General features: G+C 74.0%; 3 protein-coding genes across 11 annotated transcripts; 1 reads left to right on the top strand and 2 right to left on the bottom strand.

Annotated features, from left to right (window-relative positions):
• The first annotated feature begins 424 nt into the window (after positions 1–424).
• Positions 425–11634, top strand: ESPN (espin). 6 transcript variants are annotated; one of them, XM_074924584.1, is made up of 16 exons: positions 425–754; positions 1426–1619; positions 3613–3799; positions 3878–4060; positions 4143–4274; positions 4375–4594; positions 4673–4950; positions 6330–6491; positions 6568–6742; positions 7026–7052; positions 8345–8490; positions 8572–8853; positions 9069–10242; positions 10821–10900; positions 10981–10992; positions 11081–11634. In XM_074924584.1, exons 1-16 carry the CDS (start codon positions 461–463, stop codon positions 11162–11164), a joined length of 3630 nt encoding a protein of 1209 aa, XP_074780685.1. In that variant the 5' UTR covers positions 425–460; the 3' UTR covers positions 11165–11634. The 6 variants fall into 6 exon arrangements, with proteins under 6 accessions (XP_074780685.1, XP_074780688.1, XP_074780689.1 ...); XM_074924587.1 differs by lacking the exon at positions 4673–4950 and having other exon boundaries at positions 4375–4491; XM_074924588.1 differs by lacking the exon at positions 9069–10242 and having other exon boundaries at positions 4375–4562; positions 4659–4950.
• A 114-nt stretch (positions 11635–11748) lies between these two features.
• TNFRSF25 (TNF receptor superfamily member 25) lies at positions 11749–15359 on the bottom strand. The gene is made up of 7 exons (XM_074924590.1): positions 15186–15359; positions 13575–13761; positions 13360–13491; positions 13127–13279; positions 12975–13056; positions 12822–12880; positions 11749–12737 (listed from the first exon to the last, which is right to left on the bottom strand). Exons 1-7 carry the CDS (start codon positions 15213–15215, stop codon positions 12109–12111), a joined length of 1272 nt encoding a protein of 423 aa, XP_074780691.1. The 5' UTR covers positions 15216–15359; the 3' UTR covers positions 11749–12108.
• A 325-nt stretch (positions 15360–15684) lies between these two features.
• On the bottom strand, positions 15685–27312 carry PLEKHG5 (pleckstrin homology and RhoGEF domain containing G5). Of its 4 annotated transcripts, XM_074924723.1 has the most exons (22): positions 25740–26103; positions 24173–24249; positions 22377–22506; positions 22130–22235; positions 22000–22060; positions 21821–21912; positions 21606–21742; positions 21381–21529; positions 19697–19882; positions 19352–19522; positions 19182–19277; positions 19053–19103; positions 18812–18961; positions 18630–18740; positions 18412–18561; positions 18186–18323; positions 17930–18049; positions 17696–17828; positions 17510–17625; positions 17286–17437; positions 16444–17211; positions 15685–16339 (listed from the first exon to the last, which is right to left on the bottom strand). In XM_074924723.1, exons 1-22 carry the CDS (start codon positions 25870–25872, stop codon positions 16330–16332), a joined length of 3237 nt encoding a protein of 1078 aa, XP_074780824.1. In that variant the 5' UTR covers positions 25873–26103; the 3' UTR covers positions 15685–16329. The 4 variants fall into 4 exon arrangements, with proteins under 4 accessions (XP_074780824.1, XP_074780825.1, XP_074780823.1 ...); XM_074924724.1 differs by lacking the exon at positions 25740–26103 and adding an exon at positions 27092–27312 and having other exon boundaries at positions 17286–17625; XM_074924722.1 differs by having other exon boundaries at positions 17286–17625; positions 25740–26104.
• Between the last annotated feature and the right edge of the window lie 455 nt (positions 27313–27767).

Raw genomic sequence — 27767 nt, 5'->3', positions numbered from 1 at the left:
GCCCGGCCCCCCCGCCACGGCAGCTACACACGGCAGCACCCCAGCGGCCCCCCGCTCCTGCCTGCGCTGCCGGTACCGGCAGGCGCCCGTCGGAGCTGCCGGAGGAGCCACCGCCGCTCGCGTTGGCGGGCGGGGGAAAGGGACGCCCGCGACGGGGGGGAGAGGGCGGGCAGCCCCCCCAGGGCCGCCGCCGGCAGCCGGTCACGGGCCGGTGTTGGGGTTGCCCGGTGCCGGCCGCATCGCGGCAGAGCCCGGCTGCCCCGGCAGGGAGCGGGGGGAGCGGGCAGCCGTCGGGCGGGGCGGTCGCAGGGGCGGCCCCGGGGGAGGAGGAGGAGGAGCCGGCGGGGCCGGGGGGCGGCGGGCCGGGAGCGCCGCGCAGTGCCAAGAGGCGGCCGGGGCCGCCGCCGGGGCCGGGACCGGCGGGACCGGGACCGGGACCGGGACCGGGACCGGGACCGGGATGGCGCTGGAACGGGCGCTGCTGGCGGCGCGGCAGGGAGACGTGGAGGCTCTGCGGGGGCTGCGGGCGGCCGGGCTGCTGCGGCCGGGGCTGCGGGACGCCCTGGGCGCCTCCCCCGCCCACCACGCCGCCCGCGCCGGCCGCCTCGGCTGCCTCCGGTACCTGGCGGCCGAGGCCGCGCTCCGCGGGGACGCGCGGGCGCGCAACGGGGCCACACCGGCCCACGACGCCGCCGCCACCGGCAACCTCGCCTGTCTCCAGTGGCTGCTCACGCAGGGGGGCTGCGGCGTGCAGGTGCGAGCGGGGAGGGGGGGAGCGTGGGGGGCGAAGGGGGGAGCGGCGGGACACACGCACACCCCCCCCGCCCTGTGGGCCCCGGTAACCGGGGGAGGCTTTCCCCGGTCCCGCCGGTGAGCCCGGGGAGGGGGGTCCCGGTCAGAGCAGGGGGGCAGCTGGGGGGGACCCCGGCATCCCGGCCCCGAGGCGGGGAGAGGGGCACAGACCCAGGGGCCACCGGCCCCCCCCAGGGTTACACAACGGCAGGGCCGGGGCGGTAAGCGGCTTGTCCCGGGGCCGGGCGAGGGAGAACGACATGTGACGGGCCGGAGGACGAGGAGGCGGCGGCGGAGGGGCCGGGAGAGGGGGATTAAGCGGGAAGGACGGGGCCAGCACGCTCCGGCGGCCCCCGGGCCGGGGCCAGCTCTGCCCGCGCCCCGGCGAGCGTGGGGGGGCGGCCGGACGCGGGGGGCTCTGCGCGGCGCTGGCGGGGTGCGGGGGACAGGCCCCGCTTGTCCCGCCGCCCCGCTGACAGCCCGTCCCCTCCCTCCGGCCCCGCTCGGTGCAGACGGACCCCCCCTCCCCGGGCAGCCCCCCCTCCCCGGGCCGGCTCCCCGGCCCCACACGCGCTCGCTCCCCGGAGGGACTCGTGTCCCCGGTGCCGACGGCCGCCCCGGTTCCTCCCGCAGGACACAGACAACTCCGGTGCCACCATCCTCCACCTGGCAGCCCGCTTCGGTCACCACGAGGTGATCGACTGGCTCCTCCGCTTCGGGGGCAGCGACCCCACGGCGGCCACCAACACGGGAGCGCTGCCCGTCCACTATGCCGCGGCCAAAGGGGATTTCCCTTCCCTGCGACTCCTCCTGGGACACTGCCCCAGGTAACGGCCCCGCGGGCGGCCGCGGAGACGGGCCCCGCGCCGCAGGAGAGGGGCTGGCGGGGGTCGCCTCCCCGCACCCCCCGGGCAAGGTGCCAGCGCCGGGCACGGCGGCCGCAGCCACCCGCGTCCCCCGGCTCCAAGGGCAACGCGGGCGCGTTATCGGGCCGGGCAGCTGCGCCGTCCCTACGGCCCGGAGAGAAAAGGGCGAGGAGGAGCGTGGCGAGCGCTGGCAGAAATATTGCTGCGGGCCGTGGGGTCGGCTCGCCGGGCTCCTGGCGCGGGGCGATAACACAGCCGCCTTTGTCCGCCCGGCGTTACGTAAACGGCTTAGGCCGCCCGCCGAGGCACCGGGGGTGACCTTTCCTCCCTCCCGGGGCAGCGCTGGCGGCGGCAGCCCCGCTCGGCCGGCACCGCCACGGCAGCAGCCCCGCGTCGCCTCCCCCGGCGGTACCCGGGGCCGGGCCGGTGCCCTGGGGCACACGGCAGCGAGCGGGCACACGGTGCCGGGCCTCGCCGCGATGAGGCCGAGAGCCCGTTCCCTGCGGCAGCCGGTAAAAATAACCCAGGGCTCCCACGGTGGAGCCCGGGGGTCGCTGTGCCCCCAACGCCGCACCCAGCGGGCCCGAGCGCTGCGGCTGCGAGGGGGTGGCCGCCCCCCTGCCCCCAGGGGCGTCCCGGGGCTCAGCGCCCCCCCGTCCCGGGGTGCCACGGCCCCAGACCCCCCCCCAGCCTTCCCGCCGGGCAGGGCTGCAGAGCCCGCTGCAGGCTCCCCGCACCCCCGGGCACTGGCCGGCCGCAGCCTCCCCAGCCCCAGCCCCGGCTCTGCCCGCCTCGCCCCGGGGGGCTCGGCCCGGGGTGCCCGTGGGGCTCAGCCCCCCGCGGCCCGGCCCCGCTCCTGCCCGGTGTCGGCGATGGCGGCAGCCTCCCGCGTCGGCTTTCACGCTCCCTGCCGGGGTTGCTCCGCTGCTGTCGCCGCCTTCCCCCTGAATTATTTAGGGCTGGCCCCGCTCCCGGCTCCACGCCTGCCCGGGGGCTCCGTTACAGCCACGAAATGCGATCCCCGGGTGCCGCCGCGGGGTGCTGGCGCTCCCGGCCCACCTTCGCGCCGGCCCCGCAGGGTCCCTGGCAGCCGGCGGCCCGGCGTGGGGTCCCAGCCATCTGGCAAAGCGGTTTAGCGGCGCTCGCCCGAGTGGCTTAACCCCTTCCCAATTAGTGGGAAATGGCAAATCGGGGGCTGAACGCAAGCCCGTGCCCCTGCCGGCCCCCCGGCCCCCGGCCCAGCCTGCCAGCGCCCCGGTCCGGCGGCCTCCGGCCCGGCACCGCGGGGCAGCGCCGGCCACGGCGTCTCACGGTTACAGGGATCAATTATTAAGGGCCCGCGATCGTTGCGATAACAGAGCAAAGTATTTATTGCTCTTCCTTTTTTAAATATTCAACAGGGTTGGTTGGTTTGGGGGTTTTTTTTGTTTGTTTTGTTTCGTTGAGGTTTTTTTTATGGAGCCCTTAATAAAACAGCTTCCTGCACGGTGGGGATGCGGGATGAGGGATGTGGGATTCGGGATGAGGGGCACGGGGTGCCGAGGCCGCTGGGAGCAGTGGGGGGCCCCACGCCCGGCAGCGGGGCCGGCGGGGGGCGGCGGGGGGCAGCGGGGGGCAGCGGGCCCGGGCAGCGCCGCGGTCCAGGTCGGCCTTTCCCTGCCGGCTCCCCGCGGCCGGTGCTGCCTAAGCCGCTTATCGAACAATCCTGCTAAACTGCAGCGTCCAAAAACAGCCGGAGGACGGAGCTTAGCGCCCGCAGCTGATTAACTTAGTGACCTCCCACCGCAGCGTGGGGAGCTGTGGGGTGCGCAGCCCCCAGCCCATGCTGCCCGGTCCTGGCACCGCCCTGCGTGTCCCCACATGTCCCCTGGGCCCGCACACCTCCCTGCAGCCCTCCTGTCCCCTGGGCCGGCGGCGGGGGCTGCGGGTGACGGACCCTGTGCCCCGCTTGCAGCACGCTGGGTGCCCAGACCAAGACGGGGGCCACCCCGCTGTACCTCGCCTGCCAGGAGGGGCACCTGGAGATCACCCAGTACCTGGTGCAGGACTGCGGGGCCGACCCCCACGCGCGCGCCCACGACGGCATGACCCCGCTGCACGCTGCCGCCCAGATGGGCCACAACACCATCATCGTCTGGCTGGTAAGCGCTGGCTGGGCGCGGCGAGGCGGCGCGGCGTGGGGTGCACAGCGCCGGCGCTCAGCCCCCCTGCCCGCACAGATGAGCTTCACGACGGTGAGCCTGTCAGAGCGGGACGCCGAGGGGGCCACGGCCATGCACTTTGCCGCCAGCCGCGGCCACGCCAAGGTGCTGAGCTGGCTGCTGCTGCACGGCGGGGAGATCACCGCCGACGGCTGGGGCGGCACGCCGCTGCACGACGCCGCCGAGAACGGCGAGCTGGAGGTGGGTGCCGGCGGGGTGCCGGGGCGGTGGGGAGGGTGAGAGCTGCCCTCCGGCCCTGCCACGCTCTCCCGCTTCTCCCCAGTGCTGCCAGATCCTGGTGGTGAACGGCGCCGACCTCAGCATCCGCGACCAGGACGGCTACACGGCGGCCGACCTCGCCGAGTACAACGGCCACGGCCACTGCGCCCAGTACCTGCGCACTGTGGAGAACATGGTATGGTGGTGGCAGCGGGGGAGCGCGCGGGGAGCGTGCCGGGAGCACGCGGGGCCCCGCCGCTGCCGCCCCACGGCCTGACGCGCGGCTGTGCCGGCAGAGCGTGGAGCACCGCGTGCTGTCCCGGGACCCCTCGGCGGACGGGGAGTGCCGGCAGCCCGACTCGGGCATGTCGTCGCCCAACACCACGGCGTCGGCGCCCCAGGCGCGCTTCGAGGTGGGCTCCCCTGCCAGCACCCTCTCCAACTACGACTCCTGCCACTCCAGCCAGTCCAGCACCGGGGAGAAGAGGGGCGGCCCCCCGGGGCCCCCCGCCGCCCGTGAGTGCGGGGCCGGGGGGGCACGGGGCGGAGGGGGGGCGCGGGGCCGGCCCCCCCCTGACCTCCCGCCCTGCGCAGGGGTGCCCGAGCCGGCGCTGGCGGACATGCAGGCGTACATGGACATGCTGGACCCCGAGACACGGCCACGGCGCCGGGGGTCGGCAGGCGAGGGTCCCCCCCCACCGCCACCCCCCGCCTTCCCCCCGCCGCCACCCCCACCCCCCGCCACTCAGCCGCCCCCACCGCCCCCCGGCTACCCCGCGCCCGCGCCCCCCGCCGCCCCCCACACCGCCGACATCTACGTGCGGGCCAAGAACAACCTGCGGCACGTGGAGAGCCAGGCGCTGCGCCGAGAGGTACGGCCCCGCGCCCACGGCCCACCGCCCGCGGCTCCCGGCCACCGCGGCTCGGGACGGCCCCGGGGAGGGGGGACACGCGGACGGGCAGCGGCCCCCCCCGTGGGGAGCCGTCGGTTCTCGGCCGCACCGGGAGGGGACAGCCCCGACTCGAGGCCACGCACCCGCGACGCGGGGCCAGGCTGCGACCAGGGTGGTCGGGCGACGCTCCAGACACAGGCCGCGGCCCGCCGGCCCTCGCAGCCGCGCCCACGTGGCCCCGGCGATGCCACCGGCACCGCGCCGAGCCGAGCGGGGCGTGGGCAGCCGCGCAGGCTGTAACCCGAGCGGGCGGCTCCGGTGTCGCCCGCGCCGCGGGTGTCGGGTGGCACAGCCGGCGCTGCCAGGAGCTGAGAGGGCTCAGCCGGGCGTGCACAGGTAAGAGGGGTGCAGCCCCCCGGGGGGGGGGCACAGGGACGGGGTGGGCTCGGCGTCACCCCGGACCCCCGCCACGTGTCTCGCCGCCCCACTGGCGTGTGGCCACGGTCGGGACGGGCAGACCCCAGCGCCGCGGGGGACGGGGCACACGGGACGGGGGTCTCGGCGGAGCCGCGTGTGCCAGCTCTGTGCGGGACTCTGGGCCCCGCTGTGCTCCCTGTGCACACTGACCCCGCACCTACGGGGTAGCGAGCGGCCCTGCCTGGGGGCGCGGAGCCGGGCCGCCCCGGGGAGCTGCGGGCGGTGCCAGAGCGGGGCTGAGTGGCGCAGACCCTCGCACCGGCCCGGGGCCGGGGCCACCGGCGCAGGAGCCCGGCTTGGCCCAGTGCCCGCGGCAGCCGGAGCAGGAAGCGCCAGGCTGGCGCTTGTTGACTTCCCTGGGGCTGGCGGTGGCGGCGAGCGCCGGGCTGGCCATGCAAACGCCACGGGCGGAGGTGGCGCACAGGGAAATGCAAATACCGGGGCCCCCGGCACGGGGAGCGGGGCTGTGCCGCCGCCGAACCCCAAGCCCGGGGAGCAGGCGCAGCGCCCTGCGGCGCGACCCGCAAAGCCGCTGCGGTATGCGCCGGGGTGAGGCGAGGCTGCCCGGGAGCCCCGTTCAGAGCCGGGTTTGGAACCGGCCCCGCGGGGGATAAGCTCCCGGTAATCCTCGGGGCCGGGGCTCGGCGCTCCTGCTCCCGGGGGGTTATCCCGGGGGAGGCTCCTGGGCACAGGGGGTGGGGGGTCACAGCACCAGGCGCCAACCGCGCAGGCTGCAGCCCCAGCACGCGGCCCCCGGGGCAGCCTCGTGTGGCGCTGACCCCAGGGGCACCCGCCTGCCGTCCCCCCGGCCTGGCACCTGCCCCACGGCCACCGCTGGCCCAGCCGGGCCCGGCAGCCCTGAGCCGCGCTCCCCGTTGCAGCTGGCGTCGCGTGAGAGCAGCCCCGAGGGCCTGCGCAGGGCCGACTCCTCCAGGAGGTCGAGGAATTTCGGCAAGCAGCCGAGCACCGGGGACTACTACAAGCAGCTGGGACACGGCGCGGCGGAGCAGCCCGGCCCCCAGCGAATGGCGCACAGCGAGGAGGTGAGCCCCCGGCCCCGCGCCACGAGCCGGCCTGTGGCTTAGTGGCCCTGGGTGACGCCTGCCCCTGCCCTTCCAGGCATCGCCCATCTCGGCCGACACCATGCGCAACGGGGAGAGCAAGCCCAGTGCCGAGCTGCCGCCCCCACCGCCGCCCCCACCGCTGCCCGACGCTGCCTGCCCGCTGCCCCCGCCGCCCCCACCGCTGGCCGAGACCCCCGCCAGCGCCCGCCGCTCCTCCTCCTCCACGGGAAGTAAGTGGCGGGGCACCGGGCGGGCGCGGGGAGCGATCCCGGGCACCGTCCCCCGCTGGCTGCACGGCCACCCCGGCGCGTCTCCTCCCGCGGCGCTCCGGCCGCGCGGCTCCTGACGGCCTCTCTGTCCTTCTCTCCTCCGGTGTCGGCGCGGGGGCCCCCACGCCCGCCCGCCCGCCCCGTCTGCTCTCACTGCTGGCCGCTTCTCTTCTCTCTTGTCTCGCGGTGGCCAAATCCTTCCTCTGCCACACGCCCTGCGCCGCCTCTCTGCTTCTCCCCCTAGGAGGAAAGGCGCTCAGGCAGATGAAGAGTAAGTACCGCGGCCCCGCGCTCCTCCCTGCTCAGGGGGTGCCCCGGCGCGGGGCACGGCCGGAGGGGCCTGACCCAGCACCGTTCCCGCGCCGGAGCCTCGCGGCATCGACGGCGGCCGGGGGTGGCGGCTGCCCGCGCCCTCCCGCCCCCCGAGCGCTCGCCGCCGCGTCACCAGGCCGGTGTGCCACACGGGCGCCCCGAGCGCCGGCACACGGGGATGCCGAGGCGGCCAGGAGGGGCCCCAAGCCCCCCGCGGCCCCACCGTTGGCCCGGCGCACAGAGGGGCCTTTGTTCGCGCTCAGCCGGCCGGCGTGACCCCGCCACGTGAGCGCACCGGCCGCTCCCCCGCCGCTGATTGCAGCCGGCGGGCTTGGCCGCGGCTCGGCGCCCGCTTTATTAGCGCCGGCTCCCGGGGCTGGGGGGGTCTCAGCTGGCGCTGGATGGCAGCGTGGGCGCCCCGCTGCGCCCTCAGCACCCGCAGCCGGCCGGCCGGCCCCGCCACGGCGCGGCCAAGCGGGGCGAGGCGCGGGCGGCGGGGAGGGGGCTCTGCCCCGGCACGGCACCATGGGCCGTTAGGGACCCGCGCATGGCTGGCACGGACGGTGGGTGCTCGCGGGGTGGGTGGCACTCGCAGCAGCACGGGCGTCCCTGTGGGGCGTGGGGCTGGCTCGGGCTGTCGGTGCGTCGCTGCTGGGGGCTGTGGGGCAGTGCGGGGGGTCCGGGGGCCCCCCGGTGAGGTGGCGTGGGGCCGTCCCGCTATGCCAGGGGGCTGCCACCAGCCCCGGAGCTGCCCCTCCGCGGGCACGTCGCTGCCGCAGCGTGCTGCGGGGTGGGGTTCACTCGGGGCTGGGGCCTCAGGAGCTGGGTGTCGGGGTGCTGCCCCAGCAGAGTCCCATGGACCTGGTGAGCTGGGTGCTGGGGCGCTGGTCCCGGGGAGCCGGGTGCCGGGCTGCCAAGCGCTGGGGTGCTGCTCTGGTGAGGTCCCGTGGACCCTGGAAGTTGGGTGCTGTGACACCGCTCCTCTGGCCCCAGCGAGGGGGGTGCCAGGGCGCTGGTCTGGCGGGGTCCCACAGACCCAGGGGACCGAGTGCCGGGGTGCTGGTTCCATGGACCTGGGGGGCTGGGTGCCAGGATGCTGCTCCGACCAGTGACCAGGGGCTCCCGGGTGCAGGGGGCAGCCAGCCGGCCCCCCCCCCCCCCCCCTCCATGCCCCGCAAGCCAGCGAGGGAGCCGGGGGGGCGGGGGGCTGCCGGCAGCAGGGCCCTTACTGCCCACCCTGCCTCCCTCCAGGCACCAAGTCCTTCAACATGATGTCCCCCACCGGTGACAACTCGGAGCTGCTGGCCGAGATCAAGGCTGGGAAGAGCCTCAAGCCGACGCCGCAGAGCAAAGGCCTCACCACCATCTTCTCTGGCAGCGGCCAGGCAGGGGCCAACGTAGGTGGGGGTGGCGGGGCGGGGGAGCCGGTGGCGCCGCGGCACGGTGGGTGCCCACTGCCCTTCCTCCTTCCTCTGCAGGCAGAGTCGCCGGTGTCCTCCCCGTCACCCACCAGGACGCCCACCCCACCGGCCACCCCTGAGGCCGCCGGGCCGCCGCGCTGCCTGGCCGGGGGCTCGCCGGAGCCGGTGCTGAACGGGAGCTCGCCGGTGCCGGTGGCGGGCGCCGGGGCGGCGGGGGAGGCGGAGGCGCTGGTGCCGAGCCACGACGAGCAGGGCCGGCCCATCCCCGAGTGGAAGCGGCAGGTGATGGTGCGCAAGCTGCAGCTCCGCATGCAGGAGGAAGAGGAGCAGCGGCGCAAGGTAGGGGCGTCCCGCGTGCTGCGGCGGCGAGCGTGGCGCGGGCACGGCCCAGCAGCTCAGGACCCGGCGGGACGGCGTGCGTGGCATCGCCTCCGGCTCCCGGCTGCCCCAGGGCACCGGCCCCCACCCGCACGCAGGGGCGTCGTGCCCCGGGGGTGCCGCGGGCGGCGGCGGCGGCGGCCTCAAGCGCCCCTTTGCCCTCTTTCCCGCCGCAGCCCGGGAGCCACTCGCCGCCCCTGTGCCGGTGCAGGCCACCCGCCCGCGGGGGCGCGCCGGGACCCGCCGGGCAGCCGATGTGGGAGGAGGACGTGCGGCGCCTGGAGAGGCAGCTGGGGAGCCTGCGGGTGATGCACAAGCCGCAGCCGGTGCAGCCGCTGTCGGGGTGGCCGGAGGATGAGCTCCCACCGCTCCCGCCGCTCCCCGCTGCCCCGGCACCCCGGCGCTTTGCCCTCGCCCGCGAGGACCCGCCCGCCCGCGGCCGCCAGGCCCCCACTCTGCCCAGGAGCGCGGCCGTGCCGCTGGCCACCCCGGGGGGCCGGGAGGGCCCCGGGGCCGGGGGGGCGATGGGCGGCCCCAGTGACCAGCACGATGCCCGGCGCGAGATCCTGGGCTGCGGCGTCTCCGTCCGCAGCCTCAAGGCCAACTACGAGGGGCCGGGGGGGGTCCCTGCGCCCCTCCCTAGGATCCCCAAGCGCAAACGGGTGCAGCCCCCCGGCAGCACCCGCCGGCCCATCCTGGAGGAGGAGTACGGGGACGGGGCGGTGTGGCGGGGCCGGCCGGCGGGGCCGGAGCCGAGCAGCAGGCGGGAGCGCGCCGAGACGCGCAAGGAGCGCGCTGTCTTCCTCTTCCTGGAGCACTGGAAGAAGCGGGCGCTGGGGACGGTGCCCAGGGAAGAGCGGCCGCCACGGCCGGGGAGGCGGCGACCGGCGGCGGGGCGGCTGCTGGCCCGCTGGAGGAGCGTCGCCCGCCGGGTGCCGGGGCGGCAGATCCGGCGGCTGAGCCGGGCCACGGTGCTGTACTGGCCCCAGCACTTCCTGCCCCACGTCGGCGGCTCGCCCATGGCCCACGACAGCCTCCCGCTCGACCTCTTCATGCTGGGCTACTTCCAGCTGCTGGAGATGCCGCTCAGCCCCGAGGAGCGGCGATTCCGCCACCTCCTCTGCTACGAGATGTTTGACCGCCTGGGCAGCCACAGCTGGCACCGCGTCCGCCGCTTCCATCGCGCCGCGCTGGAGCGGGTCGAGGCCGGTCACCGCCACTGGGTCGACGGCTTTGAGGATCTTGTGCAGGAGTTTTTCGGGGACGGCCCCGCAGTGGCGGAGAGCCCGCCAGAGCCCCCCCCCGCGGCCCCGGGACGGGAGGGGGTGCCGGTGCCGGTGCCGGAGCTAGGCGAGTTCAGCGAGGAGGATGTCTGCCGCTTCATCGACCGCAGCTTCTCCTTCTGGAAGGAGAAGGAAGCGGAGATGTCCGACACCTGAGCCGGGGCGGGATGCTGCGGGCGGTGCCGGCGGGGTGGCGCAGGCTGGGCCGGCCGGGAGCAGGCGCCGGGGGCAGCGGGACGCGGTGCCGGGTGCGCTCAGCCGCCTCTGCGGCTCTGGCAGTGCCACGGCTCGGCTCGGCCGAGGGCTCGGTGTTGGTTGGCGCGGCCCCGGGCCGAGGTTGCAGTGTGCCGCTTGCCGTGGCTGTGTGTTGTGCAGGGGACGCGGCGCCGGGGCTGCGCTCCCCTCTGGCGTGGCGTGTGCGGTGCCGGGGCGGCGTGGGCCCCGCGTGTCAGTGCAATAAAGCTGTGGTGTGCTGCGAAGGGCTGGCCGCGCTGCGCGCTCCTTCCTCCCCCCCGCGCCGGCAGAAGGCGGGAGGTGACAGGCGACGTCGGCGAGGTGCCGCATGCCGGGGCGACGCCGCTGCCCCGCGGCGAGGCGGCGAGGGCAGGCGCCCGGCAGTGCCGGTAACGCGGGTGTCTGTTGCAGGAGAAGGAGGAGGAGGCGCGCCTGGCCAGCATGCCGGCCTGGAGGAGAGAGATCCTGCGCAAGAAGCTGGAGGAGGAGAGGTGAGCACAGGCCGGGGGGGGCTGCGCCGCCGGCCACCCCCACGGCTCCGCTAACGCCGCTCTCCCCTTTGCCTTCGCAGGGAGCAGAAACGGTGAGTGCTGAGCCCCTTCCCCGGGCGGGCACGGCGGCTACGGCGGCTCTGCTGACCGCGGTGCCCCGTGCCCTCCGCTGCCGCGCAGGAAAGAGCAGGAGAAGCTGAAGCGGGAGGAGGAGGAGAAGGAGAAGGAGCAGTCGGAAAAGCTAAGGACTCTTGGGTACGATGAGACAAAGCTGGCACCCTGGCAGCGGCAGATCATCCTCAAGAAGGGGGACATAGCCAAGCACTAGCCACGCCACGCCGCGCCCTGGCTCTTCGCGGCGGAAGGAGGCCGGCGGGTCCCGCCACGGGCCAGGACGCGCCTCAGCACCCTCCTCCCACCGCGGATGGCCGCGTAGCCCGACCCGGAGGAGCCCCCACCGCCGCCCCAGGCACCCGTAGCCCCTGTCCCGCCGCCGCCCAGCACTGCCCTTCTCCAAGTGAGCTGCCACGGCGCGGGGCTCCTGGCTCCCTGCGCGCCGCCGCGGCCGGGCTCACCGTGCCGCCCAGCTCCCCGCGCTCCCCGCCGGCATCCCTCGCCGTCACGGCCGCGGCGCGCTGCCTCCGCTCCCCTGCCCCTCCGCCACCGGAGCCGCTCGAGGCTCCCTGCGCCCCAGCCGCCTGCCTTCCCCGCGATTAAAGCGATAAACCCCGCCAGCAGTGCCCCGCGCCTTCCTGGGGCTGCCCACGCCACCCCCGCCCGCACCACGCGGCGCCACCACCCACCTCCCTCCATCGCCTGCGGTGGCCGTGGCACCCGCAGCGGCCCCGGTGCTCAGCTGGGCCGGCGCAGCCCTGGGAAGAAGGGCCAGGGGCCAGCGGACAGAGAACTCACCACTTTATTGGGGCGGGGGCAGGCGCACCCGGCAGCGGGCGGCCTCGAGAACTATCCCATGGGTTCGCGGCGGGCTCAGCGCCCGCTCGTCCCGCGAGCGGCCGGGCAGCCGGCGTGCCAGGGTGTGGGGTCCCCCTGGCCCTGGGAGCAGGGGGACATAAATAGGGGGGGTGGGCAGGGGGGTAGGGGGCATAAAACTGACATAAAATGTCTACATGGCATAAGTAACAATACTTAGGGGTACGGCTAGGCCGAGGCGCCCGGGGAGGTGCCAGGACCTCCATGCGCTGGGGGGGTCAGGGGCCCGCCGGCAGGCTCCGGCGCAGCGCCTCGGCGCAGCCGGCCAGCTCCATGCGCTCCAGAGCGGCGAAGACGCGGTCGAGCGTGGCACTGGTCTGCTGGCACCAGCGCTTCAGCATCTCGTACTGCTGGTCGCGGATGTGGGCCACCTCCAGCTCCACCAGCTCGATCTCCGCCTCCCGCAGCTCCAGCACCCGCATGAACTCCTTCCAGCGCCGCACCGGCACCGCGTCGATGACGGCGTAGAGCTGGCTGCCCTGCAGCAGGGCGCCGCGGGGCTCCGGGGGGGCGGAGGGCTCCACCTCGCCGCCCGGCCGCGCCACGCCGCTGGGCAGCTCCCGCAGCAAGGCCCGGCGCTCAGCGCTCTGCCCTGCCGTGCCGGCGACGTGCTCCGTCACCTGAGGGGAGCACGGCCGGCTCCAGGGCAGACCGTCCCACGCCTGGGAACTGACCTGGTACCACGGCGTGGCCGCAGCCCCGGCTGTGGGGGTGGCCGCTGGTGCCACAGGGAGGGGGCTGCCTGCCAGGGCACCGTGCCGGAGCCGCTTCCTCTTGCGGTAGATGGCGAGGGCGCCCAGGAAGAGCGGCCCGGTGAATGCCAGCAGGACGTACTCCAGCCCCGAGCCTGCAAGGAGGAGCGGAGCGTCCCTGTCAGCCGGCCCACGCGGCATCCCCCACGCCACCGCCCCCAGCCCTGCCGTCCCCGCACCTCGGCCGCTGCCGCCGCACGCCCGCTGGCACTCCTTGCTGCACGTCTCCGGGGTGCTCCTGCAAGGAGAGGGGAGCTGTGGGCACCGCGCTGCGCCACATCACGGGCCCTGCGCACGCCCCCGGCGGGGGCACAGGGAGAGCCAGCGCTTACGTGTGGCACGGCCGGCACTCGCCACCCTCGGCGTAGAAGTCGGGTTTGCAGCTGCCGCAGAGTGTGTCCTGCGCCTCGGAGCCTGGGGAGGGGACAGGCGTCAGGCAGGGGGCACAGGCAGCGGGGGGACACCGCAGGCCGGCAGCACTCACAGGGCCGCTGGATGAACCGCCCGGTGCAGGGCTGGCACTGCCGGCAGGAGAATTCGCTGCAGTGGTCGTCGATGCAGTCGCGGAAGCGGCCGGGCTTGCAGCCGCAGGCAACGTTGCTGGTGGCCGAGCAGTTGCTTAGAACGTTCTGGAAAGCTGCAGAAAACGGGCGGTGAGCGGCTCGGCGCTGCACGGCTCAGCACGGCACCACGCGGCACGGTGCGGCGCCCACTCACCGTCGTGGTCGCACTCGTGGCAAGCCTCGCACTCGGGGAAGGTGTTGGGCTGGGTGCGGAAGGTGCCAGCAGGGCAGGCGGCGCAGACGCTCTCGTTGCTGTGGCTCGAGCAAGGAGTGAGCAGGAACGTCCCTACGGGGGCAGTGGGGTGACAGGGAGCACGGCCGCCTGGGGCGATGGCCCGCTGTGCCGCGCTGTGCCGCACCGGCTCTCACCTGCGGGACACTGGGCGCAGCACCGGCCAGCCCCCTTCATCCAGGTCGTGCCGGGGGGGCAGGGGACGTGCCTCCGTGGGCGGGTGGGCGGCCGCACCAGGACACGCTGCCCCCAAGGCGCGGCACGGTCCCGGCGGCCCGGGGGCTGCGATTCGCTCGCTGCCAGGCACAGCGCTGCCAGGATCACCTGTGGGCAGGGAGAGGGCAGGGATGCAGGCAGCCGGGGCGCCGCGCACCCGTGTCGGGCAGCCCTCGCACCGCGCCCCGGTGCCGTGCTGGGCAGGACGTGTGGCCCCAGGGCTGGGAATGCCCCGTGGCAGCCCCTGGGCCGCGCTTTCCCCATCCCCGAGCAAGCGGCTTCCTGCCATGCTGGGGTGCTTGCCCTCTGCAAAGGGGGTGGCTGGGCAGCAGAACCGGGGCGCTGGGCCTCCTGCCCCCCGCCACGGCGGCAGGGCTGAGGGAGTTGGGTGCACGAGCCGCCGGCGGTGCCGGTGCCCCAGCCCACAGGACGGCCGGTGTGGGGAGATGCTGCAGCGGGCGCGGGAGGGTTAACGCCGCCGGCCTCGACTTTCCTGGGTTTTATCTCCCTCGAAGAGGAGGCGATTTCCTCCCTGAGAGGAAGCCGTGCCCGGCTCATGCTCTCCCCTGATGCTATCACGCGCCTTGTACGTGTGTCCCAAACTAGGTCACCGTGTCCCCGCCCCGGGACACCGGGCGCTGCACCCAGGGGAGCCCCAGCGGGGGAGGTGAGGGGGTGCCCACGCCGGTACCCCCCCCAGGGAGGGCAGGGGGCTGGGGAGAGCTACAGCGCCGGCAGCGTGGGCAGGGAGCCAGGGGATTCCTCGCTGGGGGCTGGATTTCCCAGCTGCGATGGCCCCGATTACGGCAGCTGAATCATTTTCTATTAAACCTGCCGCCACCGGCGGACTGGAAACCGCGCGCAGGCTGCCCCGCCGGCAGAGTGTCGCTGCCAGATCGGGGCGGCCGCCTCGGCCCTGGCTGCCAGCGGCACGTCTGAGTCACCACTGAGGCACGGCCTTCCCACGGCGGGGCCCTGCCCGCCGCCCTGCCCGCACGCCCTGCCTGCCAGCGAGCGGCTGCCCCCTTCCCCGGCACAGGGAGCAGGTGCCCCACGGCAGCGCAGCTGCTGGCGTCGGTGCCGTCGCTCCGCGGGCAGAGCCGTGGCTTCCTGTGCCGCGCAAGCACCACCCCTACCCGGAACACGGCTCCGGCGAGGCCTCCGGTCCTGGCACCCGTGTGCCGAGGCGGCCACTTGCCCAGCCCCGGGATGGCCCCGGCAGTCACCACCACTGGCCTGTGCCCGCAGGCTGTCGGCACAGTCCGTCCCCGGGGCAGAGCCCTGCCCGCAGCCCCGAGGCTGAGCCCACAGCTCCCACGGCCGGATCGTGGCTGTGCCGTGCCTGTGCCCGCTGTGGCTGTGCCACGCTGCAAGCACTTTGGCGAGGCAGACCCCAGCCCCAGCTGGGGTGGGGGGGGCATTTTCCATGCACCTGGCACTGGTCTTAGCCCCCCCCTCCCCTCCTCCAGCCTCTCCGTGCCACCCCGCAATGGGTGCCCAGGGTCTGCGGACCCCGGTGCCGCTGCACTCACCCAAGCCGCCCCCGGGCAGCAGCGCTTCATCCTTGTGGCTGATGCGGGTGGGTCATGCCGGGGCAGGGGGGGACCGGGGCGGTGGGCGCGGTGGGGTGTCGGGGCAGCTCAGCGCCCGGGCAGGGTGCCCCGGCATCCCATCGCCGCCGCCGGCAGCACACGACGCATGGCGTGTGAGCACCAGCCCTCCCCACAGAGGCTTTTACACCCGACGGCGGCGGGAGGAAATGCTTTTTTGGAAATGAGTCCAGGGGGTGCGAAACCACATGACGGGAGTGTCGGGCGCGGGAGGGACCTGCGCCGCCTCACCGCGGGCCGCCCGGCCGCCGCCCTCCCCTTCCCGCTGGCACGGCCCCACCGCGGCCAGGGGTGCTGGGGGGGCTGGGGGTGCGGCGCTGAGCCCCTCCCCGGGGCTCTCTCCAGCCCCCGCCGAGCCACGTGCCCGCCCCGGCTCGGCCCTGGCCGAAGGAGAGGCGAGGCGGGCGTGAGCGTGCACCAGCTGGGTTTATTGCAGCCCGGCACGGGATGGCGGCCGCTGCTCCGGCCACCACCGCCGCGACCCCCGGCAGCTCCCACGCTCCGGCCCGGGGTGCTGCCACCCATCCCACCCCAAAGGGAAAACCCTGGCCTGGGCAGACCCTGGGGCCACCAGCCAGACCCTGAGGCCACCATCCACCCCAGCCCAGCCCCGTCCCGTCCCCTCCTGCCACCACCCCCAGCCTCCTCCCCGCACCGCCCGCAGCACCGTGCCGCCAGCGCCGCGTCCCCCTCCGCACCTTCCCCACTCACCGTCGCCAACGTCGTCGTCCCTTCCTTGCCCCCGGGAGCCACCCCACGGCCCCCTGCAGCCCCCTGCCTCCCCGGGACCCCCCACCCGATGCACCACAGGGCCGCTGGGCCCCCACTGACCACCCTCATCTCTGCCGACAAGGGTTCGGCACGGGCCACGCGCTGTCCCCGCTCCGGGGAGAAGCGGGCGGCCCTGTGCAGCCACACCGGGGCCTGCCCTTGCCGAGGGGACGGGTCTGCACCCCCATCCGTGTCCCCGCCGGCGCAGCATCCCAGCGCCCGCTCTGCCCGGCTCCGGCAGCGGGAGCAGCTCCTTGGTGTGGCCGCGCGTCCATCCTCGCCGCCCCGACGGCTCTCAGACCTCCCTGCAAGGCACAGAGCGGGGGGACACGCGGCCCTCAGCGCCGGGACCCGTCCCGCGGGCAGGCCGGAGCGTCGGCGGGGAGCAGGCGGGCGGGAGGGGCCTTACGAGGCGGTCAGCGTGGAGTTGAGCAGCAGCGTGGTCCGGATCCGGTAGAGCTGCGCCAGCGTCAGCTTGCGGTGCCGAGCCGACTGCGGGTCCGAGAGCGTCCGGCGGGCAGCGGGCGGGGGGACGCGACCGAGCTCCTCTGGGAGCGACGCCGGGCTCTGCCCCGGCTCCTCCGGCTCCGAGAGCTCCGAGGTGGAGCTGCCGCTGCTGGCGGGGGCAGCCGGGGGGCCGGGGGCCGGGCTAGTCCGGGGGGGGCCAGCGCAGAGGTCGGAGAGGCTGCGGCTCTGGCTGAGGGGGGCCGGGGGGCCGGGGGGCAGGAGCTGGGGCAGGCTGGCCTCCGACTTTGACTTGAGGACCCTGGCCGGGCAGGGCAGGAGCTGCACGGGCGTCCGGCGGCGCAGGCGGGGAGAGGGGGCCCGGGGGGCCGCGGGGGGCTCCCGCCCCTCCCCGGCCGCCCCCTCGGGCTGCCGGCTGAAGTCCCGCAGGGAGACGGGCGAGAGGGTGCCGTAGGCGCTGTCGATGGAGGACGAGCGGCAGCCAGTGGCCGGGGGAGCCGCGCCGCGGGGCAGGGGGACGGGCAGGGCGCCCGCGGGCAGCTCCCGAGGGGGGGTCTCGGCGGAGGTGGGGGTCTCGGCGGAGGTGCCGGTGCTGATGGAGGAGCCGTCCGAGGTGGAGCCGAAGGGCCCCGCGTCCCAGTCCGGGGAGGAAAGCTCGTCGCCGCCATCCGCCGCCACCACGGCGAGGGTCTCGGTGGAGCCGTCGGAGGGGCTGCGGGGGCAGCGGGGTGAGGAGGGGGCTGCGCCGGGCCGGGGGTGCGTGGGGCCCCCCCTCCCGCTGCCTACCACCGCTGCGAGTCCGGGCTGGCGCTGCTGCGACGCAGGACGGTGGGCGAGCTGGCGGCCGAGGCACCGCTCTCACCATCCTCCTCCTCTTCCTCATCCTCCTCCTCCTCCTCCTCCAGGCGCCGGCGCTGCCGCAGCCGCTGCAGCAGGTTCTGGGCATGGGGAGGCATCAGAGAGGCCCAGGGGGGGCCGCAGGGCCCCCGCCCGCCCGCCGCACCCCTCACCTGGGCGTTGCGCACCGCCTCGACCCAGCTGCGGCACAGCGACTGCCCGCTGGCCTGGAAGGTGTAGGCGGCCACGGCGCTGCCCAGCTCGTTCAGGTAGATGAGGAGGAAGGAGCCTGTGGGCAGGGGCTGTCAGCAGCCTGCGGGGACCCCCCTACGGCCCCCAGCGCCCCCCACATCGCTCACCCGGGTCCCTGAGCTCCCGGCAGACGACCTTGTCCACCAGCAAGGGCTGCCGGACCACCTTGGTGCGCTCAGCCTTCTTGAGGGGCTTGGTGATGAGGAAGAGGTCGGTGAAGAGGAAGCAGTAGACGTCCATCTGTGGGGGGAGAGCAGGGCCGTGGGCACTGGGCAGCGTGGCGGGTGGGGGCGGGCGGGCAGGGGCCGGGGCCGAGGCTCCCCGTCCCCCGCGGTCCTCACCTTGCTGTCTTTACCTTCCCGCATCCGCAGGCTGCCCTCGAGCAGGAGCTGCCGGGTGTCCTCGGAGGAGGTGCCGGGGATGGGGGCCGTCAGGTCCAGCCGCAGGAACTCCTTCAGCAGCTGCCGGGAGCCCCCGGCGTCAGCGCCGGCACGGCATGGGGCGGGGGGCTTGGCACGCCACAGGGTGACACGACGTGGCACGGCACGGCGCGGTAGGGCGAGACGTGGCACGGCAGCTCCGCCGTGCCCAGCCTACCTTGTCCACCTCGTCGGTGCTGCCCTCCACGACCTCGTAGGCGTCGATGCGGCCGAGGATGGCGGCCAGGCGCTGCCGCTCCTGCCGCTGCCGCATCCGCGAGTTGACGTCGTTGATGAAGCGCTCCACGGAGCCGATCTGTGGCGGGGGTGGCGGTGGGTTCCAGGGCCGGGCTGGGGTGGGGGGGTCGCCCCACGCTGCGCCCCGGTGCCCCCCGGCCCCTTACCATGGCGGTGACGGCGTCGCGGGCGCGCGGGTCGTCCGTCTTCTTCAGCACGGACTTGAGGAGCAGCGGGTACTTGGTGAGGCGCTGGTGGGGCTTCACCAGCATGTCGCTCAGCTTCAGGCGGCTGCACTGCTCGTGCTTCTCGGCCCACTGCGGCACGCAGGCATCGGCACCGGCCCTGGCCCCGGCCCGGGCCCGGCCCCGGCCCCTCCCCTTACCGTCACGTAGGCGCGGAAGAGCTCGCTGTCCCGCAGCAGCGCCCGCATGTACTCCATGCAGCCCTCCTCCTCCATGCAGTACCGCACGTAGGGCTTGAAGAGGGACCCGAACTGGGGGGCGCAGGGGGGTCACCGCAGGCCACGGCACGGCCCCCCCGCCGCGGCGCAGCGTCCCCACTCACCATCTTGAAGCTGTCGAGGAAGTCGACGGGGTCGAGCGGCGCCCCGGTCCGTCGCGCCTTGGCCAGCACCGGGGCCATGACGCCGCGCCACAGCTCGCGGTGCAGCCGGATGATCTCCCCGATGTTGCCGAAGAGCCGCTCGGCGTCCACCTGCGGGGACGAGGCCGGCAGCTGCGTGGGGACCGCACCTGGCCCCGAGCCCGGGGGTCCCCGGCCCCCCGCAGCCCCCCTCGCCGCTCACCTCGCAGAGCAGCCCCGACTCCTGCAGGTTCAGCAGGCAGCAGAGGAAGAGCTGCAGGGACAGAGCGGGGAGCCGGTGGGGCACAGCCACGGCCCCCGGCCCCCCGCCGCGGCTGCCGCCGGCACTCACGTCCGTGATGACTCTGAGCTTGCGGATGTAGGTGGCCTCGGTGTGCAGCAGCTCCCAGATGGCTTCCTGCTGGTGGCACTGCCGGCGCGACAGGGCCTGCCGGGCCCGGTGTCAGCGGCCCGCCGGCGGCTGGGCAGAGCTGCCGCGGCCCCCCGGCCCCCCAGCCCTACCTCTGCGCCCCGGATGATCTGCTGCCAGCTGTCCTCCAGCGCCAGCCCGGCCTCGTCCCCGTCCTCCTCCCAGGAGTCGCGGTCGAAGCGGAGCTGGGGCGGCAGCTTGGGCAGCCCGAAGGTGCCGTAGGCGTGCAGCCGGCTCGCCAGCTGCTCCAGCTTCTCCGTCTCCTGGCCGAAAGCGGAGGGGCAGAGCGGCTGGGCGGGAGGCCCGGCGGGGATGGGCCGCAGACCCCCCTTGCCCTGCCCGTGGAGCTGGGATGGGGGTTGAGCGCAGGGGGACCCATCCCAGCTCCCCATCCCAGGCGTGGGCAGCTCCTGCTCCCCCTCCCGTGTCCCACCTACCCGCCCGAAGGAGCCGGCGCCGGTGCCGGAGCCGAAGAAGCCGCTGAAGCGGCTGGCGGCGCGGTTCTTCCAGGTGTCGGTGCCGTTGGCTGGCCCGGAGCTGCCGCCGTGCGGGGCTGGCTCAGGGCTGGGGGTGCCCGAGTCCCCCAGGAGCTCCGTCATGTTCTTCCGCCGCCGGCCCGGGGCCTGCAGCGGGGACAGCCGGTGCCCCGGGGTCAGCGCCCGGCACCATGTGGCCACGACGCAGCACGAGGCTACAGCGGGGCGGATGTCGAGCACCCGTGGGACAGACGGACAGACAGACACCCACCCATACGGCACCCCCGGGCAGCGGGGTCCCCCGGCCACACTCCCCTGCCCGCACTGACCTGCCTACCTTGCATCCCGCGGGCACGGGGCCCCGGGGGCTGCCTGACCCGGCCCGGCCGGCCGTGGGCAAGTGGCTGCGGCAGCGCGGGGGGCTCAGGGCATTCCGCGGGGCGCAGCACCCCGGCCCAGCACCCGCCGGCCGCACTCCCAGCTCGGACGACGGAGCTGGAGCCAGGCAGGCTGCGGCCGGGCTCCTCCGAAACAAAAGGAGGTGGGGCCAGCGTCGAAAACCTAATTTCCCTCCCGGCCAGATAAGCTAACCAGAGCCGAACAATTCACCGGCGGAGATCAAAGCCCCCCGGCCGGCCGTGAGAGCTGGGCCACGGCCAAGCGGTCCTGCTGTCCCGGGCACCGCCGCACCGGCTGCCTCCCCGCACGCCCCCGGGCCGCGGCCGCTGCCGTCTCCTCGCCCCGGCACGAAGGGCAGCAGGGCTGGAGCTCCCCACAGGACGTGGCACGGTGCCACCACCGCCCCCGGCACGGCCCCATGCCCTGCCACGGCCCCAGCCCCAGGCCGGGACGGCCACCGCAGGCACCGTCCTCGTTACTCACCGCCCCGCCGCTTCCCCCGGCACCCCGGCCGTTGGCAGCCCCATCGCCCCGGCGTGGCGCGGCTCCCGCCTGCCCCCGGGAAGGCGGTTGGGGCCGAGACCCCCGCAGGGGCGGTTGGTTGCCCACTGGCCCCCTCACCCCACCGGGGCCATGCCGGTCCTGCAGCCAGGCGTCGTAGTGCTGGACGCGGGTGGCCACCAGCCCTGGCCACGCAGCCAGCTTGCCACCCTCCGGGGCTGCCAGCACGAGGCCAAACACCGCGTCCCCCTCACCGGCCCTCCCCGAGCCGCTTCCCGTGAGCGTGGCAGCCTGCTCCGGCCCGGCCCCACGCCTTATCTGAGGCCAGGGTCCACGGGGCAGGACCGAGCTGCGCCCCGCAGCTGCCAGGCGCCACGGCGTGGGGAGGGGAGGGCCCGTGGCCAGGGCGAGCACCAGGGCCAGGGTGTCACTGAGCGGCTGCCACTGCCAGGGCCCCCGGGGCTCCTGTTTGACGTTGTTCCGGTGCCAGCCCGTACGTGGCACGGCCGCAGGGCCAGGGCCACCAGCTGAGCTGCCATGCCTGGCACAGGGCGCTGCCTGTGCACTGCTGCCATGGCACAGCCAGGAGCCAAACTGGCTCTTGGGGGCTCCAGGGGGTCTTGAGCCCACACCACCAGCAGAATCCAGGAGACCCCGTGCTCCTGCCCACCTTCCCAGCAAGGATGGCCATGGGGTATCCCTGCCACCCCTTCCCCAATTCCTCCCCCCCAGGGCTGGCACTCACCAGGCTGTCGGCACCCTCCCGGCGTCCTGGCACGGGCTCTGCCGCCGGCCCGAGGAGCGCGGCAGCGCCGGCGGGGTGCAGGATGGGCAGGCTGGCTGACCTGGCATCCCGCGCCGCCTGCTCCACCTTCAGCTCGTCCCCGGGCTTGGCTGTGGGAGCACCGGGTGGTCAGAGTCCCCCGGGAGCCCCGGGGCAGCCCAGCCCCCCGCCGAGCCCCCGCCGCACCTTTCACGCGCAGGTAGTGCCCCCCGAAGCGGTACGCCTCGAACTGGAGGGACAGCGGCGTGTGGGACTGGTCCAGGTAGACGTCCACCTTGCCCAGCTCGATCGCCTTCCTCTCGAAGACCGGCAGCAGCACCTCCCTGTGGGGACACGAGCCCCACGTCTGTCCCTGTGTCTGTCCCCGCATCTGTCCCCGCAGCCGCCCCCAGCAGACTCACCCCAGGGACTTCTTCTTCGCAGCTGGCACGATCTCTGCCTCGATGTCGACGCTGAGGTCGAACTTCAGGGTGAAGCATTCCTGGCTGGGGTCCTGCGGGAGGCAGCAGCTGCTCACCCGGGGTCCCTGCCGCCCGCCGGGGCCACGCCGCCGCCCCGGGGAGAGGGGCCGGTGCCTTACGTCTGTGTGCCGGCGACGAGCCTTCTTCTTGGGCAGCTTCAGCGCTGAGCTCCTCCGCTCCCTGCGGGCACAGGGCACGGTGACGGGGACGCCGGGGATGCAGAGGGGACACGCTGGGCCGGGGGCTCACCCTCTGCTATCAGCTGGTCCCTCCTCTTCTTCCTCCTCCACGTCGGAGGCTGGGCTGGTGCGTGGGGGGCACGAGCGCGTCGACATGTTGCGGGCCAGGATGGCGCCTGCAAACGGGCATCGAGCTGGGCTGTGCCGGGACCTCTGGCCGCAGCTCGTTCCCACCCCGCACCGCGCCGGCCCCCGGCGCCTCCCGCCACCGCGATCCGGTGGGAGCAGCGGCACCGGCCGCACCCGGCCCGGCTCACCTTGCGCGGGCAGGTCGAGGCGGATGTGGCCGTCGAAGCGCATGGCGCCATGGAGGCGGCCGTCGCAGAGCTCAGGCAGGCCGAGGGGGCCGCTGCGGTTCAGCTGCCGGCACTCCGCGGGGTGGCATATCTGTGGGTGCACGTGTCAGCCAGGCAGGGGCTGGGGGGGCCGCCGGCTAGAGGACGGGCAGCCCCGCGAGCGGTGGGGTCCCCCCTTCCCATCCCGAACTGCTCACGGGCAGCGTGGGGAAAGCAGCGCGAGCAGGATACGGCCACGAGGCAGCGGGGGCTGCGCTGCCGATCCCCCTCTCCCCGCGCCGCCGCACCGAGCGGGGACCCCAGGAGGGCTGCACGTGCCTCGGCGCGGAGGGGGAGACGGGGGCAGCCACCTGCGCCGGTGCCACCCGCACCTCAGCGGGTGCCGGGGAGCCGCCCTCCCGCGCCGCGGCCCCTTTGTGCTGGCGCGGGCAGCGCCGCTGCGGCAGGACGGAGGAAGCGAGTGTCTGTGACCAAACAATGCTCGAAGCCGGTGCGTTTCCTCCGATTGTGTGCCGGCCGCGGCCGCGGCCCCAGCCCCGCCGGGCGTTCACAGCGGGTTATTTTTAACCCCCCTCATCGGGCCCCCAGCGTGGTGCACAGCCCCTGACCCCCTCGCCGGGGGCTCCAGCGGGCCCAGGGACCACGGTGCCACCGGCCAGCGCGCCCTGCTGCACCGCCAGCATGTCCCCGTGCCCCTGTGGGATGCCCACCGCCGCCCCACGTGAGGAAGGGCACGGGGGGCTGCCGGGGAGGAGCGAGCCGGGCCCGGGCTTGCCGTCGCGCACCGTGCCGCTGCGGGGAGGAAGCGCCCGTGCAGCTCCAGCCGCCCCCGCTTCCTGCCCTCCTTCCTCCCGGCGCTGCTGAGGTCAGAGCTGACGCGCTCCCGCCACCCGCGCGCTCCCCGAGGGGCCGCCTGTCCCCCCGCAGCACCCGCTGCCGTGGCACCCACCAGCACCCTCCCCCAGGCCACAAGGAAACCCCAGCCCTGACCAGGATGCCCCGTGCCCCCGGCCCCAGCCCAGCACCGTCGTGGCTATCGTGGCACCTGCGAGATGGGGAGCGTGGCCACGGGCTCCGGACACTGACCACAGACGGCGCTCACTCGGTGGCCCCCCCCAGGACCCTCAGCAGCCCATCCACCCCATGCTGGTGGCTCAGCCCTGGGCTCGTGGCCGGGAGGGGCAGGGCAGGATGCCCAAACCCCTCTGCCCATCCCAGGGATCAGCTCCCGGCCCCACCACGCTCCTGGCGCGCGGCAGTGTCGCTCTCGGCAGCTGCCCCACGAAGGGAAGGGGGACATGACACAGCTCCGTGCCGCGGCAGCGCGAGCCAGGACCCCCCACCCCTGCTGGGTGCCATCGAGGGTCTCTGGCAGCAATATGGCCGGGGGGTGACCAGTCCTGCCGTGGCCCAGCGCAGGAACCCCGGGGACTGGCTGGGAGCTGGGGTGTGGATCCAGCTGGGGCAAGAGAACTGACCTGAAATCTGCTCTGGCGTCGAGTTAACGAGCCAGGGGGTAGCAGGAGCAGATTACCCCGAGTCACCCCAGCTAAGGGAAGCAGGCAAGCCGCCGCCGTGCCGTGCCACACCAAGGGGACCGTGACGCCACCGGGGAACAGGTGCCCAGTGCGGGCCGGAGGGACACGGCTGGCAGGGGGCCACTGGCCATGCCAGGGGGCTTCAGGGAGCAGCAGGTCGGGCCGAGCCGCTCGCTGCCCCTTCTCACCTGCGCGACCAGCACCGCCCCCAGGACCCACCTTGGCCGCGCTCCTCTCGCCGGTGCAGTCGGGGTGCTGGCAGCGCGGCAGCGTCTCCTCCAGTGGGCACGGCTCGGCTGCGGGAGAGAGCGGGTCAGTGCCGGGGGGCTGCGCCGAGGCTCCCGCACAGCAAACCCCGGGATGAAGAGCTTGGCAAAGCCCCCGGGCTCAGCTGAGGCTGGGCCTGCCTGCTCCTGCCTGCCCCACAGCCCGTCCAGGGGGGTGAAGCCCCGTGCCCGAGAGCCAGCGCTGCGTCCCCGCCGGGGGAAGGTCTGTCCCTCCCGCAGCGTCAGGACCCGGCACCCCGAGGCGCAGGATCGGGGCACGGACCTGCCGCAGGTCCCCGGGCCGGCGCCGACCAGGGCTGCAGCAGGAATGTGAAAGCTGCCGCCTGCCAGCCCCCAGCGGGGCTTAGGAGCCACTTTAAGCTTTGACAGTTAAATCGGCCTTGAGGACAAATCCTATTTTGAAGGCTTTTGTTATGTGTCGCGTCTAATCATTTAAAAATAACAGACTCTGGGCAGCAAAGGCTCAGCGGGAACACCCTCCCGCGGGCGGGGATGCTGCGGTGTGAGCTGCCCCGCTGGGCACGGGGCGACGCGGGGATGCGGTGAGGGCAGGCGGCACAGGGGCTTCCCCCGCCGCTCCCCTCTCCCACATCCCTCCCGCCAATAAAAACAGCATCCGAGCGGGACCGCGGCCAAGGCCAGGGTTAGACTCAGTCTACAGGAAAAAATGACTTTTGGGGCAGCGCTGAAAAAGCTGCTGCTTCTGCTCAGAGAGGGGGAGTCAGTCCTGGCCAGTGCCGGCTGTGCCAGCTCCCAGCCCGGAGGCGATCCCGGGCGCAGGCAGGAGCGGGCGGGCAGGGCTGGGCTCGCTGCCCCCCGGGAGAGAGCTGGGAGCCGGGGCGGCCGCGCTGCCCCTGCGGCGGGAGCACAATGAGGGCTCTGTCCCCGGGGCCGGCCCCCCGCCGCCGCCGTTTCACTTGACCTATCGGGAATAATAACGGAAACAAATCAGAAATTCTTTCGTGCACCCAAGGGAAAGTTTTCCAAACTCACCAAAAACTCGAGGCTGGCCAGGGCAGCCGGTGGTGCTGGGGACCAGCCCCGCGGCGCAGCCGCCGGCACGGCCAGAGCCAAGCGCTGACCTGGCAGCGGGTCACGCACCCGCCAGGGCCGGAGGTGCGCGGGGGGGGCGCGCAGAGGGAGCCCCAGTTTCTGTCAGAGGCAGGAGGGTGGGCGACTCCCCACCAAACACCTGGGGGGCTGGAGGAGGAACCCCGTCCCCACCGGCTCCTCTCCCCAGCCAGCAGCGCCGCCGGCCGTGTCACGGCGCCCGGGGATCCCGGCGATGCCCAGCGAGTTCACAACCGGACGGGCCTCGCCCCGGCGCTCGCCGCAGCAGCTCGCCGCTCCCCGCCCGAGCCCGAGCGATGAGGTCTGCACCTGCAGCCTCCCGGCGGCCTCCCCGCCCCGGCCAGAGCCTCTCCCGGCCCCTCACCCTCGCTGCCAGGGCCGGCGGTTGTGGGCCAAGCGCGGCCCCCCGCGCCCCCCCGGCCACCTACCCCCGAGCTCCTCGCTGATGTCCAGGCTGGAGCTCCAGGAGAAGCGCTCCACCGCCCCGTACTCCAGCCCCGCCAGCCCGGCGGGCAAAGCCTCCAGCTCGTAGGCGCCCCGCTTCCTCCAGTACAGAAACATCCTGGGGTGCGGCCGGGGGCCCCCCGAGCCCTGCCCGCCCCGCCGGGGCCGCCGGTGGGACTAACCGGGGGAGCCCGGCCCCGGCTTTAAGAGCGGCTCCCGGTCTGGGGACAAGCGGCGCATTGAGGCCGGCCGCCGGGAGCCGCGGGGCGGCGGAGGGTGCCGCTGGAGGCTGCCCAGCGCCCGCGCGGGGGGCACACAAAGGGCCTTTCTTCAGCCTCCCACAGACATTGCACAAATTTCACTTTCCGCCGTCTATGAAAGACATTCGGCCGCGGAGACAAGACGCGCTTGTGATTAAAATAATCGGCATGAAGAGGGGGGCTGTTCGGCGGCTCTGCCGTCGGGTGGCTTGGGGGGGGGGCAGGAATGCGCCGCCCCGAGCCCCGGCTGCACCCCCGCACCCAGGGGCACGCACAGGGAAAACCATGGGCCTTTAGGGGGGTTTTCCCCCCCGGCTAAAGCCACGCAACTGGGAAAGCACCAGATAGGGCTTAAAACCCGCAGAGGCAGCGAAGGACAGCACCGTCCTGCCCCACGCAGAACTCTCCCTAAACGGGGAAAAAAACAAAAAACACTGCGCGGGGCGATCAGCCGGGCCGAGACCATCCGGCCCCCAAACTCCTCAACAGCATCCTCGCCCGAAGGCGCCACCCTGCTCCCCGCGTTTTTGCTGCTTCTGGGAGCCCTTTGCCAGAAAAGGGAGCCAGAGATGAAAAGAGTTGCTCCACAGTTAACAGATGCTTAAGTCTTAAAAATAAACAATCCTGCTTTATTTAGCACATCCCCGATGCTTTAGGCGTGAAGTAACCCGTTTCCTACCGATGGTGGTACCGAGTGCCCTTGCCCGCGGGGTGCTATGCCGAGGGTCACACTCCAAAGCCCCCAGCCCCCCCGCTGCTGCTCCCCGCCCCCCCTCAGGGCCTGGAGCCTTTGCTGTGACCCCCCCTTTGCTGTGACCCCCCCCTTCCCGGGGCCACAGCATCCACCTCCAGGCACTGGCAGCTTAATCCCCCGCAGAAAGCTCCGAAACGGGACACGGGAGGCCGGGCGCAGGCGCACAGGGGCGACTCACTCGTCCCCCCGGTTCCGAGGGGGACCCTCGCCCAGGCAGCGCCGGGTCCGGCACCCTGGGCTGGGTGAAGCGGACGCTGGGGCCCGTGACAGCGCGCAGGGGGATGCTCGGCCCCGGGGGGGTTTCACCGCTCGCCCGTCTCACCTTCCACCAGCTCCCCGCCACTTGAACTCCTGCCTCACCCCGCCTGGGATTTTCCCCCCGGCTGCACGACGGCCCCTGTATTTATTTTAGCCACTGTTCAGGCCAGGTTGCCGGCCAAGTCCTTCCTTCACAGCCAGACCCAGCCAGATGGGGATAATTAGGCCTGGATTAAGTTAAAGCTTTAACTCTTTAACAGGGAACAGTGCCACACAGCCCCTCAGCTCCTCTCCAGCTCTGTCCCCACCCCACCAGCCATCCCATTCAATTCGTTCTCTTACAGTACACGGTTCTGGATTTCCTCGCAAACCAGATAAAAGCATTTTTTGCAGATTAATCACACCCACAGCAGCCGCCAGGTGAAAGATCTGGCACGGAGCAGCGCACAGCATCCCTCCTTCCTCCACAGGGGAAACCTGGCCACGGGGGTCTGAACCATCTCGGGGGGCTGCAGACCCCAGGCCGGGCCACGGCCGCAGGAGCCGCCGTCACGGGACAGGCTGGTCCCGCAGTCATGGGTCCGTCAAATGCCCGACGTGCTGGTGCGACCCAGCCACAAGTCGTTTTCCCAAAAACCTCAACTCAGCGCCAGGCGCTCACTCACCTCTGCGGGAGTGCCACCAGCCTCATCTTCACTAAGGAGCAAATCGCTGCCTCAACAAAGAACTGAAAAAAAACC

The sequence above is a fragment of the Athene noctua genome, chromosome 22 (assembly GCF_965140245.1).
Source record: "Athene noctua chromosome 22, bAthNoc1.hap1.1, whole genome shotgun sequence".
In the NCBI taxonomy this organism is placed as follows: Eukaryota; Metazoa; Chordata; class Aves; order Strigiformes; family Strigidae; genus Athene; species Athene noctua.
This window is presented reverse-complemented; position numbering and strand designations above follow the sequence as displayed.